This window comes from Aulonocara stuartgranti (genome assembly GCF_965226115.1).
Source record: "Aulonocara stuartgranti genome assembly, chromosome: 12".
Classification (NCBI taxonomy): Eukaryota; Metazoa; Chordata; class Actinopteri; order Cichliformes; family Cichlidae; genus Aulonocara; species Aulonocara stuartgranti.
The window spans coordinates 28,934,780-28,957,974 of record NC_138948.1 but is presented as its reverse complement, the minus strand read 5'-3'; the positions used below and the strand labels follow the sequence as shown (position 1 = coordinate 28,957,974).

Here is a 23,195-nt window from a genome sequence, read left to right as displayed (position 1 = left end):
GACTGACACTCTGTGGAAGAACTATGAAAAAACTATGAACACAGAGTAACTAGGCAGGCTATGAAACAGTGACACAATAACGGAAACTATGAAAAGATGAGGTGAGGATAACAGACAATCTGACACTGACTGAGCAGAAACACACGGATTAAGTACACATAAGGAATGATCAGGTGGGGAGGAGGCAACCCCCCCTCTGTCCCCTTCTGGCTGCCTCTGCCTCAATTTTATCCCACAACTTAGACATTCACATTACTCACACTCTCATTACACATGCATATAGGATCTTGGGGGTGGACACGCTACACGGAATCCAAATTACCATCAGGGTGTACACCTCACCCCTGGCGTCGTTGCCCACCTCTCAATTTTAAATACACGTAGACATTGAGGGCTAGCAGGAGGGGCTATGCGCTTACCTGCTGCTCTCTGACAGGTAGCTCCATGCCCTCCTGGGTTTTAAATGCACCTTAGAACACACATGCATCAACACTACAATAAGCGGGTGGAGGGAGGTTTGGAGTCTTCTCTCACCCCGTTCTCTGCGGCCTGCTGGAGCGGGGGGCTAGGAGGAGGAGTTGGCCCTCCGACTGGGGTCTGAAATGTAGGGCCTCCCTGCTGTGGAGTCGGGTCGGTCTGCTTCTCCCCACCGCAGGGAAAAGGGTAACACCGCCTGGGTCTGGGTGCAGTTCCCCCCTCCAGGGGCAATGTACCTAGACCCGGTTCGTAGAGTACGCTTTATGTCTGTCTCCACGTTGGTTGAGTGTGGAGTAAGTGCATATGAGAGCATGAGGGTGGGAATGGATGTTTGTATCTGTGTGTGCCTGTATGTCTGTGTCTATACGTCAGGTTGGGTATCAGACGTCACCTCTCTGGGGACATATCAGGCCCTCCAAGGTTTGGAGGCCTATCTCCCCCCACCACTTCCCCTGCCGGTGGCGGACTCCCTCAGACATCGGTGCGTTGGTGGTTCTTTGTGTCCGGGGATGGGCGCCCAGGTACACATCGGGCCACTTCGGAGGTGGGGTGCCCGCGGCCTCTCGGCCTGGGGCTTGGTCACTCAGGCACAGCTGGCTGCTGGCGGAGCTCACGGGCGCATCACTGCAACCCCCCTGGCTTCTGCTCCGCGGCTGCTGAGTGACCCCTCATCTGGGACTCTCCTCAGCTCTTTCTGGGACAGTGGGACGGCTGCCCCTCTGTTGGTCTTCCTTGGTCTCTTGTGTTCTGGGGGCCTCTGGATGTCTGGAGTTTTGATCTCCTCCATACCTGCTTCATGCCCTGGAGGACGGGGCAGTGGCTCCCCACACCCTCTAGCACATAGGTGTCAAACTCTGGCCCACGGGCCAAATTTGGCCCGCAGCCTAATTACATTTGGCCCGCGAAGCCATACCAAATTACTATTAGAGCTGGCCTACTGGTATTATACAGCTAATATATATATTGTTTAGTATTAAGCTTTGCTTGTTCCATATTCAGTTTTCCAGCAAAACTTATTTGAGTCCATAAGAAAAGATTCATTCTTATATCTGGAGGAAGTTTTTTTTTCAATAAATATTAATGTTAGCCCACGACTTTGTTCCAGTTTTGAATTTTGGCCCACTGTGTATTTGAGTTTGACACCCCTGCTCTAGCAGATCATTACATGAAGGAACCTTTTAAAAACAAGCGCGTCCATGTTCACGGGTGTACACACGGGAGCTCACACTCACAAACTACACCCTTTTTGGCTCCTACCTCAAAGCACACTGTGCGCTGTCGATCTTACGTGCTGCACAATAATGTTTAATATTTAGTATTTACTGTCATGTTCCCATATATCATTGTGATGTTGTTTATTCTATTACTCTCGTTTTCTTCTGCTTGTTTTCTTTTTTCTTTCTCAACAGGTGATCCAGGTGATCGATATATGTATTTATTTTTTTTTGCTTATTCTGTTGGTTTTTGTTTTTTTGCCCTTCTCCCCCGTCCCTCTTCTCAGCTGTTTTTCTTTCCCTCTTTCTTTCCCCCCTTCTTTCCCCCCTCGTCGTTACAAAAGCACAACTACTGTCCACACCCCAACCACACCTCACCTCACAGTAAATTATCATTTCCATTTTAAGCATTTCCAAATAATCATTTTCCATACTGGCAGTATAAATATACACAGTATACTGCCATCACTACAATATACATGTTTTACACACTCCTTTTGTTGTAAAACATGTATATTGTAGTGATGGCCGCGCGCACAGACGCAGCGGCCCGGAGCTCCTACACTTTTGCACTTTTTTTTTTTTTTTTTTTTTTTCAAAAGTCAAAGTCAACTTTATTTGTCGATTCTGCCACATGTACAGGACATACAGAGAATAGAAATTGCGTTACTCTCAATCCCTAGATAAATAGCAAATGAACATTTAAATATATTTAAATATAAAAGTGATTAAAAATGCAAGTAAAATAATTAAAAAGTAAAAATTTAAATAAATACAATTTTACATATAACAAGAAAGCTATACAATATACAATATAATGAGTAAGTGACATTGAGTGTAAACCAGGCAGAGTAGTGCAAATAGGCAAATAGTGCAAATGGAGATTTAGTAATGTACGGTAAGAGAAAGTGTAACAACAAAGTCTTATGAGGTAATGGCAGTCCAATGCTCCACAAAGTGACTGGTAACTGGTGCAGGCCAGTGAGTGAGTCAGAGAGTGTGTGTGTTTGTGTGTGTGTGACAGAGTTCAGTGAGACCGTGGAGGAGAGAGGGGAGAGGGGGCAGAATCGGGAGGGAGTTAAGCTTCCTGACAGCCTGATGGATGAAGCTGTCCTTCAGCCTGCTGGTCCTGGCCTGGAGACTCCGCAGTCTCCTCCCCAACGGCAGCAGCTTGAAGAAGCTTTGCATTGGGTGCGTGGGATCAGCCGCTATGCAAAGGGCTTTTTTAGTGAGACGGGTGCTGTAAATGTCCTGGAGGGAGGGGAGAGAGACACCAATGATCCTCTCTGCAGCTCTCACTATGCGTTGGAGGGTTCTATGACAGGACGCATTGCAGGCTCCAAACCACACAGTGATGCAGCTCGACAGGATGCTCTCGATGGTGCCTCTGTAGAAAGTGTGCATGATGGGGGCTGGTGCTCCTGCTCTTCTTAGTTTGCGGAGAAAGAAGAGACGCTGCTGTGATTTCTTGGCCAGTGCTGTGGTGTTGTACGTCCAGGAGAGATCCTCTGTGATGTGCACACCCAAGAACTTGGTGCTGCTCACTCTCTCCACAGACGCTCCGTCAATGGTCAGAGGAGCATGTTGGGTGTGCATTCTCCTGAAGTCCACAACAATCTCCTTCGTCTTCTCCACATTCAGAGAGAGATTGTTGTCAGCACACCATGTGGCCAGGCGTCTCACCTCACTTCTGTAGTCAGTCTCATCCCTGTTGCTAATGAGACCCACCACCGTTGTGTCGTCCGCAAACTTGATGAAGAGGTTGGAGCTGTATGATGGAGTGCAGTCATGGGTCAGCAGAGTGAAGAGGAGGGGGCTCAGCACACATCCCTGCGGGGCCCCTGTGTTTAAAATGATGGTGCTGGATGTATTACTGCCAACCCGTACTGCTTGAGGTCTTCCGGTGAGGAAATCCAACAGCCAGTTGCACAGTGAGGTGTTGAGCCCCAGCTGGACCAGTTTTTGAATGAGCTGTTGGGGGATTATAGTGTTGAATGCTGAACTGAAATCTATGGTACTGTGGTGCTGTGTATCATTTCACACAGTCTGGGGTTACTTCAATATAATAGAGATGATCTACTACAACTAAGCCGTGGAGATCTTCAATTAACATCCGAGTATCTCATCCCCCCGGAGATCGTCAAGCAACCCCCGGGGCTACCCGCAACAGCAAGCCGCAGGAGGAGACGCTGCGAGCGGAGGCAGAAGAGAGGCAGGCGGGGAGGCCTGTGGGCACGGCTAAAGGCTAGTCCGTTTAAACCACCACTCCCGACCATATTCCTCTCCAATGCCCGTTCAATCCGTTACAAACTGGATGAAATACGACTGCAGATCGCCACTCGACGGACTTTCAACAACTGTTCGTGCATGATTTTTACTGAAACCTGGCTGGACAGCGCCATTCCCGATGTGGCTATTGATCTAGCAGGCCGCACCGCCTATCGAGCCGACAGGTCAGCGGACTCGGGTAAGAAGACCGGCGGGGGGCTGTGCATCTATATTAACAACTTCTGGTGCACGAACGTCACGGTAACGGAAAGACTGTGCAGTACAGAGGTAGAACTGTTGGTGTTAAAGTGCCGTCCATTCTATCTCCCTCGGGAATTTTCTGCCGTTTACATCTGCGCTGTTTACATTCCACCAGATGCTAATGCTAAGCTAGCGTTAGCACAACTGAGCAGCAGCATCAATAACAGCCTGGTAGCACACCCGGACAGTGTCTTTATTGCGGCTGGGGATTTTAACCACGCGGACCTGAAATCTGTACTTCACAATTTCCACCGAAATGTGAAGTGTGCTACCAGAGGAGATAGAACTTTGGACCAGGTGTACACCAACATGGCGAACGCATACAGAGCCCAGGCCTATCCCCACCTGGGTCTGTCAGACCATCTCTCCCTTCTGCTACACCCAATATACACACAAAAGATCAAGAGCACTGGGATTACAACCAAAACCGTGAGAACATGGCCGCAGGATGCTATTCCGATGCTTCAGGACTGTTTCCACTGCACAGACTGGGAGGTATTCAAGGTGCAGGACACTGACAATCGTGTCGCATTGGACAGTTACACCTCCACTGTCTTGGACTACATCCGTTTCTGTGTGGACAATGTAACAACTTGGAAACGACTCCGTGTGTTCCCTAATAATCCACCCTGGATGACACACAGAGTTCAACAACTTATTCGAACGAGGAACAACGCTTTCAACTCCGGGGACCAGGAGGCATACAGTGCTGCCAGGGCTAACCTGAGAAGAGGCATCAAGACTGCCAAGCAGCAGCACAGGAGGCGTATCGAGGCCAGGTTTGAGAACATCACAAACCCAAAGCAGGTCTGGGAAGGCATCAGGGCTATCACGGACTACAAAAGGAGAACACCATCACCCTCAGCCGATAGTCCTACTCTGGCTGAGGACCTAAACCTCTTTTATGCCCGCTTTGATAGGGAGAACACCGACCCTGTCCTGTCCCCTCTCCCCTCAACCGACCCTGCTCCGGTCCTGAGCACTCATGAGCTGAGGCGTGTGTTCCGGAGCATTAACACCAGGAAGGCGGCCGGGCCGGATGGAGTGCTGGGCCGGGTGCTAAAAGACTGTGCTGCGGACCTGGCGGACGTCTTCACCTCTATATATAACACCTCGCTGTCCTGTTCACTGGTACCATCCTGTTTCAAACCAGCAACCATCGTTCCCATCCCAAAACAGTCAAATGTCACATGTCTGAACGATTTCAGACCTGTGGCACTCACCCCCATTCCCGCCAAATGCCTGGAGAGACTGGTCATTAAACACATCAGAGCTGCTTTTCCACCATCTCTGGACCCGCACCAGTTTGCATACAGGGAGAACCGGTCAACTGAGGATGCGATCGCCATAGTGCTGCACACATTATTGAAGCACTTGGAACACAGGAACACCTATGCACGGCTCCTCTTTGTAGACTACAGCTCGGCTTTTAATACCATCCGGCCATATAAACTCCGTCCCAAACTCCACCAACTGGGACTCAACTCCTCTCTGTGCAACTGGATTGTGGACTTCCTCACTAACCGCAGACAGAGTGTCAGAGTGGGTAAGAACACCTCTTCCACCCTTGTGGTCAACACCGGCGCCCCTCAGGGGTGTGTTCTGAGCCCTCTGCTATACACTCTCTTCACCCATGACTGTATTTCCTCCTGCGCGTCCAATCTCATTGTTAAGTTTGCCAATGACACCACAGTGCTCGGACTTATATCCAACAACGATGAGACAAACTACAGGACAGAGGTGCAACAACTAGAGTCATGGTGCCACGACAATAACTTGGTCTTAAACACCAAAAAGACCAAGGAGATCATTGTAGATTTCCGGAGGAAGGGTCATAACAACCATCTGCCTCTCTTCATTGGCAGTGAGGCGGTGGAGAGGGTGAGCAGTTTTAAATTCTTGGGGGTAACTGTGACCGAGGACCTGTCCTGGGGCAACCATATCACCTTAGTTGCACGGAAGGCCCAACAGCGCCTCTACTACCTGAGGAGACTACGGAGCGCACACATTCCCAGACCTCTGATGTTGAACTTCTATAACTGTGCCATCAGCAGCGTCCTGACGCATGGATTTCTAGTGTGGTTCCCCAGCTGCACCAAGGCCGACCAGCAAGCACTCCAGCGGGTGGTGAAAGAAGCTGGCAGAATTATTGGAACAATTCTGCCAGAGATTAGTAATATCTTCCCCACTCGCTGTCTGAGGAGGGTGCACAGTATCCTGCGGGACCAACATCACCCTGCGCGCCACCTTTTCCACCTGCTGCCCTCAGGGAGAAGGTACAGGTCTATACAGGCCAGAACGGCCAACAGCCTGTATCCACAGGCTGTGAGGCTCCTGAATTCTGCCCCCCTCCCCTCTCTGCCCCCCTCTCACGGACAATAACCATATCCAACTTCTTAATAGCACTGAACTGGTTTGCATTGGTGCATTAAATCTTTATTCTCCTCCCCCCCCCCCCCCCCTCTTTCTTAAATAGACAACCATCATATCTCACAGTACAATAATATTGAACGGGTTGCATTGTTGCATTTTGTCATGTTTCTCAGGTCTTTGTCTGAATGTCCTATGAACATTACCTGTCTTGTTCTCATGTTGTTGCTAAGGATTGTCTCATTGCACTGAAGTCACACTGGGTTAAATATTTACACTTGGGTTTTAAGGGGTATTTGTTTTTTTTTTTTTTACGGGTTGTACGGAAGCCCCAAACGCAATTTCATTGTTCTTCGACAATGACAATAAATAAATACTTGACTACTTGACTTGACTGATCAGGGAAAGCGGAATCACATGGGGAAAGCAGCTGATAACAATTAACATAATGACAGGACAGGGGACGTGAAGCTAAATACAATAAACACAAGGATCCTTCAAAATAAAACGGGAAACATAACGAGACCCAGACATGACTCGAACTAGACAAACAAAGAAAACTTGGACATGAAACATTACAGACAAACACACGAAGACTTAACACAGGGATGAGACAAATGGGGAGCTTGATAAATCATGAATTAAAACTGTAACCCAGGCATGGCAGAATGTAACTAGATAAACTGAAATGAAACTAGACTGAAAAGGAATAACAAATACATCAAGAAACTCAGAATACTGTATATGCAGTTTCATTCTACCCACTGCTCGTGACTGCACCGTGTATCGTGCAGGTAGATCACAGGTAGATCGTGGGGTGGATGAGGTTCGTCCTGAGTTCCTGAAAGCTCTGGATGTTGTAGGGCTGTCTTGGTTGACACACCTTTACAATGTTGTGTGTAGGGGTGGGTTTTGACTATCGATTCTAGCTTGGATAATGTGATATCGATTCATTAAAATCCTGAATTGATTTTTTCATATATAAATTTATTTTGCCTGAAACACCAGAATCTAAGGTTAAACCTAGCAAAATTTCAACAACCACCAAACAGCTAAAACAATAAATGAGAGCAGGTAAACAGATTCTGCACAAAGATGTAAACACAAAGCATGGACCCGCTGACGGATCAGAATCAGTGTGATGTTGCACGGACACGGTCGGGGCTGAAAGCCGACAGCTCACCGATTCTGATGCATTGGCGCTTTGTGTTTAGGTCCATTTTGGAGTGCCCAAAAGCACAAGGTGTGCAATACTCAGAGACATGGCCAAGTTAAGAAAGGCTGAAAGACGACCACCACTGAACAAGACACACAAGCTGAAACGTCAAGACTGGGCCAAGAAATATCTCAAGACTGATTTTTCTAAGGTTTTATGGACTGATGAAATGAGAGTGAGTCTTGATGGGCCAGATGGATGGGCCCGTGGCTGGATTGGTAAAGGGCAGAGAGCTCCAGTCCGACTCAGACGCCAGCAAGGTGGAGGTGGAGTACTGGTTTGGGCTGGTATCATCAAAGATGAGCTTGTGGGGCCTTTTCGGCTTGAGGATGGAGTCAAGCTCAACTCCCAGTCCTACTGCCAGTTTCTGGAAGACACCTTCTTCAAGCAGTGGTACAGGAAGAAGTCTGCATCCTTCAAGAAAAACATGATTTTCATGCAGGACAATGCTCCATCACACGCGTCCAAGTACTCCACAGCGTGGCTGGCAAGAAAGGGTATAAAAGAAGAAAAACTAATGACATGGCCACTGTTTTGGAGGAAGGAAGGTTCAGGGTTTCAGTAGTCATCATCATGGGCTCATCGGATTAGAATGAGAATAAGCAGTCGTCATTTGCAGGTTTTGTCGTTTTATTGTATAACAGGTAAAGGAAAGAAAGACACACATGGACTGCTGTCTCTAAAAAGGACATAAAGTATGATTTAAGTAACTCAAAATGATACATGAACTCAGGAGACTCAAAGAGAAACTCACCTCAGCTGCCGCCCCATGTGGGAGTGAAGAAAGAGTGAGGGGTAGGTGAGTGCAGTCCTTATATAACGAGTGACAGGTGAGTGCAATTAAGGCCAAGCACCACACCCAATCAAAGGTGAGGAAAAGAAACAAGGTGCATCTGGTGAAGTGAATGTGCTGAAAGGTGAGCCTTTTCAACAGCCGCCCCCATATTTCTACTGAGAAATATGTTCAAAGGATTAAAGATGCTCTTTTTCACAAAGCGGGGGCAGAGGAATCAGACATGCTACAGGTCTACTATAGGTTCAGGGGGTCAACCTAGAGGTCGACAATGCAGGCCAGACAGTTCAGGGGGCCGACCATGTAGCCAGCGGTGGCGGCAAAGCAGGTCCAAATGCCAACCACGTGGGATGCAGCAGCAGGCCCAGACCTGCAGACCATTGGGCAGTTTTGCAGGTGCTGGGGGCAATGTACGGGGCTTGGCAGAGGCAGGACCAGGTGGTGCAGGAGCAGGCAGCGCCCTGACCACTGGCGGAATGGCAGCCACAGGCGGTGGAACTGGTGATAGTGGCACTGCCGGTGATGACATAGGTACTGCTGCTGGTAGAGTATGAAGAGGCTGAATGAATTCAGAGCCATCAGCGGACACAAGGATGTGCTGGAGCGGTTCTCCTGAACCTGAACTGGAAGATGTGAATAAACCTTGGGCATGCGTGGAACTGCTCTGGGGTTGGAAGTCTGTGATTGGACCTTGGAGTGTCCATCCTAAGCGGGTTTTGACTGCTGCAGGAGATCCAAATGGTCCATGTCTAACTGGTGCAATAGGCGTAATAAGGTGGGTATGATCAGAGCCTATGAGCAGTAGTGGAGCTGCTTTGTTAGTAAAGGTTAATGGGATACCTTGAAGATGCTTGTATCTCCGTTGAAGAGAGGATACGGGGTAGGTGTGGTCTGAAAGTGCTAAGTGACTTGTAGCGAAGGCATTATTAATTGTGTAAGTTTTCTCTGGATGTGCGATGGGAGAAATCTGGAAACTTACACAAGAACCTTGAATGGTTTCAACTTCTTGATGGACAGTTCTGAGTGATAATTTTTCAGCTTTCCCAGTTAGGTGGAGATGCTTAGCTGCAGATGTCAGAAGCATGGTACGTTGGGAGCCATCGTCAAGTATTGCATATGTTTCCAGGGTTCTTTTGCCATTACGCAGGAGCACTTTCACAACCTTTAAAAGGACACTAGGGCGATCGCTAGGTCTATCAAAGTACAGTGTCCTCACTACAGGATTAGTTTCAGTTCTAGGTCTCTGATTCACCTCACATAGGATCTGTAGATGTCTTTCCATGCAGGTGGCACATGCTTTCCTCAGATCACACTTCGCAGCCTGATGAGTTCTAGCACAACGCCAACACCGTTTGTTTGTCTTTATCCAGTTTATTTTCTCATCCTTTGTCTTCTGAATAAACTCGGGACACTTACTAATGTGGTGTTCAGGTGAGCGGCAATATGCACATCTTGCCTTAGTCATTATGATGGGTTGTGCTGCCTGTACAGGATCGGATGCATTTGTCCCATGTAATATTGTTGTGAGTGGAGAGGTGTACTTATGGGCAGGTCGTGGCTGGTTAGAGGATGAAACAGGACTGTCCTTTCTTGGTTGACACTTGCATTCCATTTGCAACCAGGATGAGAACAAAGGTAAGTCATACATCATATCTCCTTGTTCCCTGTAAATGTGCCGTTTGAAGCGACTGGAATGCTCTGCGGGCAACTTTTCAAGTAGGCGATCGACATGGGAGCCACAATTTAGTTCTGTCCGTCCTTGATCACCCATAGTGCTAAGCAAACCAACTAAAGCTTGTACACGAAGAGCAAAATTATCAAGACTCTGACCATCACCTGCTCTGATAGGAGGCAGTTCCAGTATATTCTTTAGCTCTTTCAATGCCAGCTGTCTTGGTTGCCCATAACGCTCATCAAGAGCTTTGGTGGCTTGAGTGTATGGGTCAGGAGCATAGGAAAAGGAAATAGCTAACCGTTTAGCTTGGTCTACTTTCAGATGATCGAGAAGGACATGATATTTGAAATGCTCTGTCTCATGAGGGTCAAGCAGGTTAGTAAGGGCCATTCGTAACAGCCTATACTGGATTTCATCTTCTCTGGTAAGGTCTGGGAAAGAAGGACCCTCAAGCTTATACACATGTGTTCTAGTGCTAACAGGGTGACTAGAACTAGCAGTAATGGGTACTGAAGGGTTTTGTGCATGCAAACCATCAGATGTAGCTGGTTGCTGCTTTACAGGAGGGTGCTGCCTTGGTTCCGGAATGCAGACAAGAGGTTGAGCGGGGTCTTCATCTAGATGAACAGCAGGTTGAACACATGAAATCTGGTGGGGACCTTGCAGTGGTGTGGCCAGGAAATTAAAAGGAGTCTCATCTGGTGTAGAAAAAACTGGTCTAGGCAAACCACTTGAAGGAACTGCAGCATCTAATATTGTTGAATTAGGGAAAGGAGGGCTAGCAGCCAGAACTGCACCAGAGTGACGGCTAACCTGGGGGGGCTGAGAGGGTGACTGACATGTTGCTGGATCAATCACTGGGAACTGCTCATGTTGCTGATGTGTTTGGGGAATGGCTTGTAAACCGCAAACAGAGGATTTGCTTTCATCAGAGACAGTGTGAATTGAAGATCTGGAGGAACTGCGAGAATGGGGAGGAGATAACTGAATCATGAATTGCCTAATCTCCCTCATTGTCATCAGGAGTTCCCTCATGACCTCATCTTGGTTGGTGGGTAAAGGAGCAGGGGATGTCTCTGGTTGTCTTTCTGACTCTCCGACAGGATCTTGCAGCCCATGTGTGTATGTGTCACTATACTGGCATTCTGTTTGACTCTCTGTCTCACATGTAGCTCTTCTAGCTCCAGGATACTGAACATCATACTGCTGCAGGTAGGCAGGAGGTCGACTATCACGACTGGATCTTCTCAAACCTTCAGTCAATGGCTGCTTTGAATCCATGACGCTAATACCACTCCGGCTCGGAGGACCATGTTTTGGAGGAAGGAAGGTTCAGGGTTTCAGTAGTCATCATCATGGGCTCATCGGATTAGAATGAGAATAAGCAGCCGTCATTTGCAGGTTTTGTAGTTTTATTGTATAACAGGTAAAGGAAAGAAAGACACACATGGACTGCTCTCTCTAAAAAGGACATAAAGTATGATTTAAGTAACTCAAAATGATACATGAACTCAGGAGACTCAAAGAGAAACTCACCTCAGCTGCCGCCCCATGTGGGAGTGAGTGAGGGGTAGGTGAGTGCAGTCCTTATATAACGAGTGACAGGTGAGTGCAATTAAGGCCAAGCACCACACCCAATCAAAGGTGAGGAAAAGAAACAAGGTGCATCTGGTGAAGTGAATGTGCTGAAAGGTGAGCCTTTACAACACCCACCTTGTTCACCTGATCTGGACCCCATTGAGAACCTGTGGTCCATCATCAAATGTGAGATTTACGAGGAGGGAAAACAGTACACCTCTCTGAACAGTGTCTGGGAGGCTGTGGTTGCTGCTGCACGCAATGTCGATGGTGAACAGATCAAAACACTGACAGAATCCATGGATGGCAGGCTTTTGAGTGTCCTTGCAAAGAAAGGTGGCTATATTGGTCGCTGATTTGTTTTTGTTTTGTTTTTGAATGTCAGAAATGTATATTTGTGAATGTGGAGATGTTATATTGGTTTCACTGGTAAAAATAAATAATTGAAATGGGTATATATTTGTTTTTTGTTAAGTTGCCTAATAATTATGCACAGTAATAGTCACCTGCACACACAGATATCTCCCTAAAATAGCTAAAACTAAAAACAAACTAAAAACTACTTCCAAAAACATTCAGCTTTGATGTTAATGAGTTTTTTGGGTTCATTGAGAACATGGTTGTTGTTCAATAATAAAATTATTCCTCAAAAATACAACTTGCCTAATAATTCTGCACTCCCTGTATATCTAACTGATACCTCTTGACCTCATGCACTTACTCAGGCTCTTTCCCCACCAGAGAGGTGACATCCCATGTCCCAAAAGGTAGTCTCAGTACGGAGGAATCGGTCCACCATTTAACACATAATACATCCAACCCCTACAGAAACCCCCGAGAACATGGGTCACACAAACCCCTCCACCACGATAAGATAGCGATTCATGGAGGGGCTAACAATAGGGATTTCTTTTCTTTGTAATAGTTTTATTATTTGAAACTAAACATATCTCCTTCCAAGTTTGACCAGGAAAACTGAAGCATGTTTTCAGACAATTTCTGTATACTTAACCATAAGTATGTTTCATGGGATAATTGTGTTTTTCTACCCTAACCTATGCAAAGTAAAATAAACTGAGTAGTTTCAATCAGAACTACCTAATGAGTGAAACACATTTTGGCTAAGACTCTGCTGAGACAAATTTAAAGCAGTACTTAATATATATCAGGTTAATGTATCGTGTTTCACATGATAATTCCAATGACCTAATTCCACAGGACTTACACTGACCTACACGTGTGTCAGTGTAACTCTTGATGGTAACATCAGAGTTTCTGGATTTGTTCCTATAGCACTGATTTTAAGAGTCCATCAAGCCTGAGCCTATAAATTAACCATACTGTCAATAGCAGTAAAGAAGAATACTGTTTGGCAGAATGTACATACAGCTAGATGAATCCCTGGAGAGTGGCGTGAATGGCTCCGCTGTAATGCAAGGGAGAAACAGAAAGAAAAGAAAGGAGAGATGAATATTAGGAATATTGAGAAAGATAGAAATGATATACAGATGAGGACAAAATATTTATCCAGGTATGTTCACCAATTTCTCGATTGGGGAACATCTATAAATTATTATAGCTAATTACGTATATTATTCTAGTTGACAAATTTTTATTTCTTTGTGTGAGCCCCACCTAAGTGTGCAAAGGGATCACTGAGTTACATTAGATTGGAAGGCAGGTGGGGCAGGGGAGAATCAACTCATCACTACCCTCCACATGCCATAAGATATGACTTCCCACCACCATCCCAAATAACCCCCAAAACCTATAGGAAGCCCTAATTTCCTTTGCATAAATACAGTCATCATGAATCTTATGTTTGAATCGGCTAGGCTTTTGCTATACATTATAAAAAATTGTAAGAAGCAATACAGGTAAAGTTCAATCCCACCAGGTTAGATACCCAGGAGCAACAGCAGGGCCAACAACCACCCACTCAACCTCCCCCCCTGCAATCCCACCCAACAGATCCAGTTTCCCTTGCTGGTCCACTGTAGCCCAGCAGGGGAAATGTGTAGGCTCAGAGCCTCCAACAAGGGATCCACTAAAGAGGCAAAAAAACAGGGAATGGGGAATGAAAATTGGTGCAAAGGGCAACAATATGTCTACTAACAGATCTAATCACAAGGGCAAGGTGAAAGCAAGCAACTAGAGAGAGGCCGGGTGCTGTACATACAAACCACACTGAGGCTAGCTCATGTTAGGAATAAAATCACAGTCAACCTATCCATTATTTCCTCAACCGCAAAACAAAAATGGCTACGACCCCTACAGTACGGAGGCCCCTTGGTCACTTATAAAAGAAAGCTTGCACTCACTGGTCCTTATCATTTAATATTCAAATAATTAAAACTAAATGCACAAAACTCAAAAGCTAGGACATGTTCTCTGATGTCTTTCTTTTTACTAAAGATCACTAAGCATCACTGTTTATTACACACCTATTTAAAACAAACTTTAAAAAAAAGTGACGTTCAGCAGAATTCAGTAATATTTTTTTGTGTTTCTATCCAGCATTGCGTCTGCTCCCTTCAGTATATCCTGCATTCTGTGATTGTCACAGATATATCAAAGAACATGCCACCCACTGTTCCTTCTGTTGTTGTCTGTCAAGTCGGGCTGGCAAGGGAATACCCTGAAAATTAAAGCAGATCTGCACATACTTTTCCAACCAAGATCAAGTGATACTACTGAGAATCAGAGGTACAAGAGTAATCCTACATGTGCAGCAGGCACTTTCTAAAAGGCCATTAATCCTCCATTTCAAATTTTTTATTCTTCACAGTAATGCAATTACCATATTCCTCTTTCTGTAAATTTGGGATCCAAAGCTATTTGGAAGAGCTATCAAAGTTTCAGTTGGCAGCAGAAGAAAAACAATACCGTACAAACAGCAGGCAGTGAGCCAGGGTCTAATCAGATTACGTTAGACTTCACCTCTCCTGTGAGAAGAATCAACAGCAGCTCTTCCCACCCTGTGGGTGAACAGGGCACTTTGAATGCATGAATCGATTAAGATCACGCAGGAAATGAGATGCTTCTAATATTTCTTAGGCTCTTGTGAAAGACTCATTTAGAGATTTTCAGCTTTGAATGGATCAATAATGAAACCTTGTGGGCCTCCACAAGCTGCAACATGCACATTGGCCACACCACAGGAACAACTTGGATTGGCATGCTTAACTGGATGTAACCTGTTAGGATTAGGTTAAGTGAACAGCAGTTGGTTGCTGACTGGCCCTTGCATTCAAAGAGTGGGGTTTTGCCCAAAATGATCCTTGGTGGTCAGAGACATTATCTGATCATAATGATGACAGAATGTCGTCTACAATTTCATAAAGACCAGAAAAAATATAGCAGTAAAACACAACTCTGTTGCAAATAAGACAGATTAATATGGTAGAAAATTGTTAATCTTGGGATTTTAATTCACTCGCTGGCTGAGCATCAGACACAGCGAGGTCCAGCTGGTGCGTAAACCGGCGAAGCGCTGGCAATACGCCAGGGAAACACAGCCTGCAGCTGCAGCAGTAGCAGTGTTAACACACATAGCAGCCGAGCCGCACAGTGCCAAGCGACAGGGTATGTTTGAATGTTGAAGCCGTGTCCCTGCTGTGTTTCCTCACTGTAGCCGAGCTACTCGCTAGCCGGCAGCTGCACAGCATGGTCCGACCAGCGCATAAGCCTGTTTTTTTTTCGCGGCGACATGCCAGGGAAGGGGGACCAACCAAGGGGAAGCAAGGGCCAGCTAGGGGGAACCAAGCTAAGGGATACCAGGGGAAAACCGGGGCTACCAGGGGACCAAGAAGGGAGAAATACATCGTCCACGGAGGATGCCGAAGCACGCTCCAATAGACGCACACACACAGTAGTCTCAAGGTAAGCACATAATTCAATTCAACATATAAGACTTCAAGAATGCACAAGCATCTACTTAAAATCTATTTATTTAATCTATCATCTATGATATCATTATGTACAATTCTAATGTATTTTGTTCATCTCCTTTAAATAAACAGGCAGCCTTAAAGTATGAAATATTCATATAAAAAAACAAAAACACATAAATGTGTCTACTGTCTCAGTGGCTGATAGTGGTCCACAAGTCTCAGTGTGAGCTTGAAGCCATTTATAATGTTTAAGTAGTTTAATTTGTAGGTGCTGACGATAAACACATTTTGAATGAAAGCCGGGTAACTTTGGTAGCACAGAAACAAGTGACTATTCTTTGTGACCGTTTGGATCAGTCCCTCATATTACCATTATTTCACCCAAAGGCACCAAGTTAATACTTAAAAAAGCTGCAGCAATACACACAAATATAAACAGTACTTGGTGACAACTTTGCTTTTAGTTTACACAAACTAAAAGAAAAGTTTGCTTTTAGTTTGCGGTCGACAAATGCGCCGTCGATTTCCCCAAATTTGAAGTGTGGTCTGGTGTAGACTTCGTGGTCCCATATATCCCACAATTCATAGCGCAGCGGTGGGTGTGGTGGATTTTGCCGAAAAATACGGCAGACGGCTGGTGATGTGCGATACCACTGATTTCCTTTCCGATCCAATACCAAGTAAAATTCAGAGTGGTATCGGCGATACTGATCTGATATCTTTCATTGTATCTCAAATTATAGCTTCATCATGATTACAAGACGTCAGGTTACTTGTTCTTATCACTTAATAATAATAATAATGCAGAATTGTCATATAGAAATAAAAAAAACTGAAGTTGTGTGCCATTTGAGCATGTTGCCTGACTGCAGCACTAAAGGACTCCGCGAGAGATGTCTGTCTCGCATGCCAAAGGGCTGCCACAAATTTATAAAGCCCTATTTCGCACATGACTATTAAAAGTGGAATAGGAAGTAGTTCCTTCCAATGTAGACAATCCGAATAATATAGTTTCTTTCTACTCTGTTCCTGTTAAAGATAAACTACAAATTTACCCTAAATTACTAAAATATCGATATTTTAATATGAGAATCGATTCTAGAACATAAATGACTGGTATCGCAGCAATCGATATTTCAGTATCGATCCGCACATCACTACAGACGGCTGAAGTGGGGCAGCCGAAGACTAAACTTTCAACAGTACTGAATATGATGTCACTTATTTATGTGCAAATGTTTAATAATGAAGAACATTAAAACATTACTGTTGGCCACATGTCGGCAAAGTTATGTGGCATTAGTGATGTTAGTACTTTCAGCGTCAGCTTGATTTTAAAGCCTTTACTTTAAAATATATGCCGTTCAGTAGTTGACCTTAATCTTACAGAGAATGTGATAATTTTAATGGATAATTAAAGTCAGTGATATATTTAAAAAAAAACAACAAGTTGAAAATTAGTGAATGCTGCTCGGTTTGCAGTCCTGAATATCACAGCACAAGCAGGATTCACTATACTGTTAATGTTAGCTATGTTATACTGCTGCCTCTGAACCACACCAGCCACATGACACGTCAGCTGGAGGGCCCGAGGAGCCCGTCCAGCCACACGCCACATCAGCTGGAGGGCCCGAGGAGCCCGCCCAGCCACCATCGGCTTCTGCCTCTGCTACGCCCGGGATCGCCGGCCACTTTCCGGGCCGTCGGCTGGACATTGCCGTCAGGGGCGGCCTCCTGACCTGCACCACCACTGCCTCCCGCGTGGGCGGCCTCCTGATGGGCGATGGCGTGGCCTGTTGTGTTGCCAACCTAGCGGGTCGGCCCCCTGAACTGATAAACTGTGACCTGTGGTGCCCTCGACCTCCGGGTCGGCCCCCTGACCTCATGAACTGTGGGCTGTTGTGTTGCCGCCCTCCTGGCCGACCCGCTGAACTATGTTTGGTCTACTGTCAGGTGCTCCAGTGTTTTCTGTCAGCTGTTTTTGGTTTCCTGTTCTGTACGCACCTGGGTCCATTACACACACCACCGCACGGCCTGTCTCTGCAGACCGTGACACAGTGCTCGTTTGACTTTGGGACCTGAAGAGGACGGAGTTTTGGACCCGAATTGCTCCGTGAGGCTCCTGACTACGGCAGTCGTAATGCTCCGGCAATCCATCAAGCGGTGCGCCTTCAGAGCTTACCAAAGTTGTACTAAAACATTTTTGAAAGATTTCTGCACGTACCACATAAAATCGGTGCAAGGTCAGTAAGCACAACCAGAATTCACACATAAGGCGCAGTGTCGATTTTTGAGAAAATTAAAGGATTTTAAGTGTGCCTTATAGTGTGTAAAATATCTTATACAGAAGAAAGGAATACAGTATATCGCGATATATATAGTTACAGCACATGCTTCAAATTATACCGTGATATGGCTTTTAGGCCATATCGCCCAGCCCTACACTAAATCCTCGTTCTCTTGTGCTGTTTTGTAGAAGTGTATACATCTGAGATTGTTACCTGTCTCTCTGTCCTGCACTCTCTCTTTTTCTTTCTCTCTGATTGTGTAATAAAAGTATGAACATATGAACATGTATTTATAAGTTACATTTGTGTTTGAATCCTGCAGCTTATCACACATTTGATTTCCATGTGTGACAACTACAAGTGTCCAGAGTGAGGACAGACTGAGGGACCCACCCCTGATGATCCACCAGGACAAACTGGTGTGTGTGTGTGTGTGTGTGAGGAAGAGGAGGAGGAAGAGCCAGTAGCAGCTGACAGATGGAGAGGATAGACATACTGTTCCCTAGGGCTGCTCAATTAATCGAATTTTAATCACGATTACGATCTGGGCTTTCAACGATCATTAAAAATGACTGAGCCAATTATTAGCCCCTCCCTCATGCTTTACTCTCGCACTGCTCCGTGTGGCAAATCCAGCGCACCTCTCTGCATTTCGAACACGCGTCACAACAATTAAGAGCAGCGGTCCCCAAACCCCGGGCCTCCGTGAGTCGTTTGGTACCGGGCCGCGAGAGTTGAGGCTCAGGTGTGAAATGTATGGTTTTCAGGGTTTTTATCAGTTTTCAGCGTTATTTTGTTATCGTTTTGATTGTTAACTCGGTTTTCCTGGGTCTTTTCATGTGTGTTATGAATAAATGGTCTGTTTTTCAGTACCGGTACTAGTTTTATTTTGTTGCATTTATCCGCGACACCTTAAAGGCCGGTCCGTGAAAATATTGTCCGTGGCGCAAAAAAGGTTGGAGACCGCTGATTAAGAGGACCCGAGGGAAGCTCGGAAAGCTAAGCAGAAGTTATTTGGAGAGGAGAGTGACTGCCGTTGGTTGAAAAGAGAGATAAAAAAAAAAAAACTTCAGTGGTGTTGCACACTATTTTATATTATTTTTTTAAAGTCATTATTCAATACATTGTTATTGTTAACCCTTTAAAGCCGGTCAGAGCAGCACGCTCCGTTTTGTGTAACTATTTTTAAATCCCTGTAGAACCTGAACCGTGTAAGCTAGTGCAATATTTTTTTTGCATATGAAACCAGAGGAGTTGTACTTACATCTTATGCCATCAGCTTGTCCTAGGTCACGGTTTCCTTCCACATAAAGCTTTGCAAAAATTGCATAAAAAGCGCTTGCAGGAACAAAAACATAATATTCCAGAAACACGCTTTGCCTATCCGATCAGCTGTTTGTAACACTTCCCACAGTGAAACAGACGTCAGCGCGAACTATCGCATGTCCGCCATTTCCTGCCCGAAACCGGAAGTGGCGTCATTCTCGCGGAAAATGTAGTTTTTTACTTGTAGGCCTTAAAAGCCTATACTGGTGTTTTTATAAGTCATGTTTGACTTTTCTGAATAGTTTCTGGGATGCTTAGAACTCGAATTGCACTGCTGGAAATAGTTTATTTTGATGCACATGCTGTTTTTTTTGCAAATTTGCATCATAGGATTGTTTTTTTGTTTTTCCTGCAGTATATAAAAATTGGTGTATCTCAAAAATAAAACTATGAAGACACTCAAAATAAATTTCCTGTTGTTGTAAACTATTTTTTGCAACTTTTTTGCATTTAAAGTTTTGAGGGATAAACCTCTTAAATTTCTCCAAGTAGAAATATATATTTAAAAAAAACAAAAACGATTTTCAATTTTTTTGTAGTTTATTGCACGTTTTTGCAATTATTGTAGTCACTATGGACTTAATGCATACTTAATGCGTTTTGCTCATCCTACTGCAAAACAATATTCTTTTTTTCTCATGTGCATCGTACATTTTCGCGAATAGATTATTTTCTGATAGATAAAAAAAGTTTATTCCTGAGATTGTTTCTACTCAGTATCTACTGATAACGGTATCAGATCATGCCACAGTAGTATTAGATCTTCAGTTTACAATGAAGCCAAAGAGATTTAAATATTGGAAGCTAAATCCTCTCTTGGTGGCGAAGACCAACTTTTGTAAATATATTTCTGAGTCGATTACTTTTTTTTGTGAAACTAATAAAAATAATGAAACTTCCCCATCTATCCTATGGGTTATTCTAAAAGCCTATATTAGAGGTAAAATTATCTATTTTACGTCTTATTCTAATAAACTACGTAGATCCCAGCAGAAAGATTTGGAGAAGGCCATAAAAGAGATAGAATTGTCTATCTCTCTTACAAATACACCTGATCTTTATAAAGAAAGAATAAGACTTCAAACTTCAGAAGCTGCACAAGTTCTCCTCCGCTCTCGAGGGTTAGTATATGAACATGGTGATAAAGCTGGCTGTCTCCTGGTACAGCAACTGAAGACTAAAACAGCATCAAATCAAATTATACAGATAACCGATGATTCAGGCTTAATAACCTCAGATCCAGATAAAATTAATGACACTTTCAGATCTTTCTTTACTCAACTTTATACCTCAGAATCTTTCATAGATGAAAGCCAATTATATAGTTTATTTGAAAAATTGGATCTACCTAAATTGAAATTAATTTAAAATTAGACGCCCCTATTACAATTTTAGAAATTAAAGAATCAATACAATCAATGAATAGCGGTAAATCACCAGGTCCAGATGGCTACCTGGTTGAGTTTTATAAAGTTTTTTCAGATCAGCTAGCTCCACTTCTACTGCAAATGTTTAATTATTCGTTTGAGCAAAGAAACTCTGCCACCTACACTCATGCAAGCCACTATTTCTCTCATTTTTAAAAAAGGCAGAGACCCACTGAGCTGCACATCCTATCGGCCAATATCACTCCTCCCGGTAGACGTTAAAATTCTTGCAAAAATCCTAGCCCGGCGACTAGAATCGATTATGCCCTCAATTATCTCAGAGGACCAGACGAGATTCATAAAAGGAAGACAACCCAGCAACACGCTCAGACAGAAACTGGTTCACCCGAAAGACAAAACGCCAAAACACAAACTTAACAATGTGGTGTATGCTGTACAGTGCAGCGAGGAATGCCCAGACCTCTACATTGGAGAGACCAAACAGCCACTTCACAAGCGCATGGCACAACACAGAAGAGCCACCTCCACAGGACAAGACTCAGCAGTCCATCTGCATCTTAAGGATAAAGGACACTCTTTCGAGGATGCCAATGTTCACATTTTGGACAGAGAGGACAGATGGTTTGAAGGAGGAGTGAAAGAAGCCATCTATGTCCACTGTGAGCGACCATCTTTGAACAGAGGCGGGGGTTTACGACACCAACTCTCTGCCATCTATAATCCAGTTTTGAGATCCCTTCCCAGACGCCTTAAGGCCCACTCACATCCTGGGCCATCTGACCTCAGGAATTCGCATGATAAGGTGGGGCCAGGTTTCACAATAAGCTCACTCGAAACTCTGGCTGATTGGGACCCGCACCCAGTTTCACACCTTGGCTCAGGCGATTAGAGGATCAGCAGGGGGTCCTTTTGTCCGTCTGTGGGGGGATACTCCCACTAGGTTTAAATCTGGGACTCCCCACCATTTGACCTTAGAACTGAAGAAGCTTCTCGGATGAGAGGTGAAACGTCATCAAGTAACTTAAAGAAGTCCAGACGCTTTTCTTTGCAAGCTCCTTTGAATACGTAAATGATGTTTTTGCAAATTTTAACGAACTAGTTACTCACTTTAATTTCAATAAATCTGAATTTTTTTTGTGGTACTGCCAGTTGCAAAACTTTGCAAAGAAATGTTCAACTTTATTCCCACAAATCCCAGCTTCCAGTGGAATAGATTTGGTTCTCAGAGCCAAAACTTTGGTAAAGGGTCATATTTCTTACCTTTATTTATAAAGTAGCTTCTCCGCCTAGTGAATCTCTTTTATACAGGACCAAGATGAAATGGGAGTCAGAACTCCATATGAGTTTTTCTGAGTTGTTCTGGGAGTGAGCGGTAAGGGCCATTAATTCGTCTTGTAGTTTTGCCAGACTTTCATTAATACAATTTAAAGTTTTCCACAGATTACACTACAGTATCCAGATAAATTTGATAATAAATGTGACAGATGCTCACAGATACCTTGCAATCTTACTCATATGTTCTGGGCGTGCCCTAGGTTGTCTGAATTTTGGCATCAATTCTTCAAAATAACTTTGGATATATTGGGTATAAAATTGACTCCAACTCCACATATCGCTATATTTGGCAAACCACCAATTAACCTTCATACTACAGCTATTCAAAATAACCTTATTGCCTTTGCTTCTCTCATAGCTAGAAAAATAATTTTGTTGTTGTGGAAACCATCTCAGCCACCATTAATGAAAGTCTGGCTACAGGATATCTTAGGACTCTTAAAATTGGAGAAGAGAAAATTCTCCATCAGAGGCTCATTGGATAGACTTTTTACTCACTGGAAACCATTACTTAAATATTTAGAAAAGTTACCAGCACGAGAAATCTCTCTGTAGTCCACCATATGACAATATTGTACAAATTTTCTGCTATTCCCGGCAGTGGCTGTTCTACCTTATAAGAATACTCTATTTAAAGATATTCCAGCATTATTAATTAGTTTCGACCGAGGAGCAAGTAACCATTAATATTAATATTAATATTGTTACTGTTGTTGGTTAAGATTTATATCAATATTGATTAATGTTAAGACCTTGTTTTTTGAGGCTAGCAGATGTTAATGTTAATATTAAACTATAAGGATACGCACTATTATCTTATTGTTGATTTTTTTTTTTTTTTTTTTTTTTTTTTGGTATGGGTTTTGTATTTTTTGTATGAGTCAATTCATTTTCTCTGTAACATATTCATTTTTACATTATTGGGAGCGAGTGGGGGGTATTCAGGTACTCATCTCATCTATGGGTTTTTTTGTATGCTATAAAAAAGAAAAAGGAAAAGATTATTACTTCTATATGTACCTATGTGTTTTATGACAGTTTGGCATTGAAAAATAAAAGAATGGAAAAAAAAAGGTTAGAGCAGAAAAGTTCAATACAAGTTTCAGCCCTTAA

The 23,195-nt window shown here is 44.2% G+C and overlaps 1 protein-coding gene across 1 annotated transcript in view; it reads right to left on the bottom strand.

Annotated features, from left to right (window-relative positions):
* The window catches only part of LOC309719252 (voltage-dependent N-type calcium channel subunit alpha-1B-like), a 327,817-nt gene that overhangs the window by 11,969 nt on the left and 292,653 nt on the right, over positions 1-23,195 (bottom strand). The window contains exon 46 of the mRNA XM_082555244.1: positions 13,240-13,278. Within this exon, the coding sequence (XP_082411370.1) occupies positions 13,240-13,278 (39 nt within the window). The remainder of the gene's footprint in view (positions 1-13,239; positions 13,279-23,195) is intronic.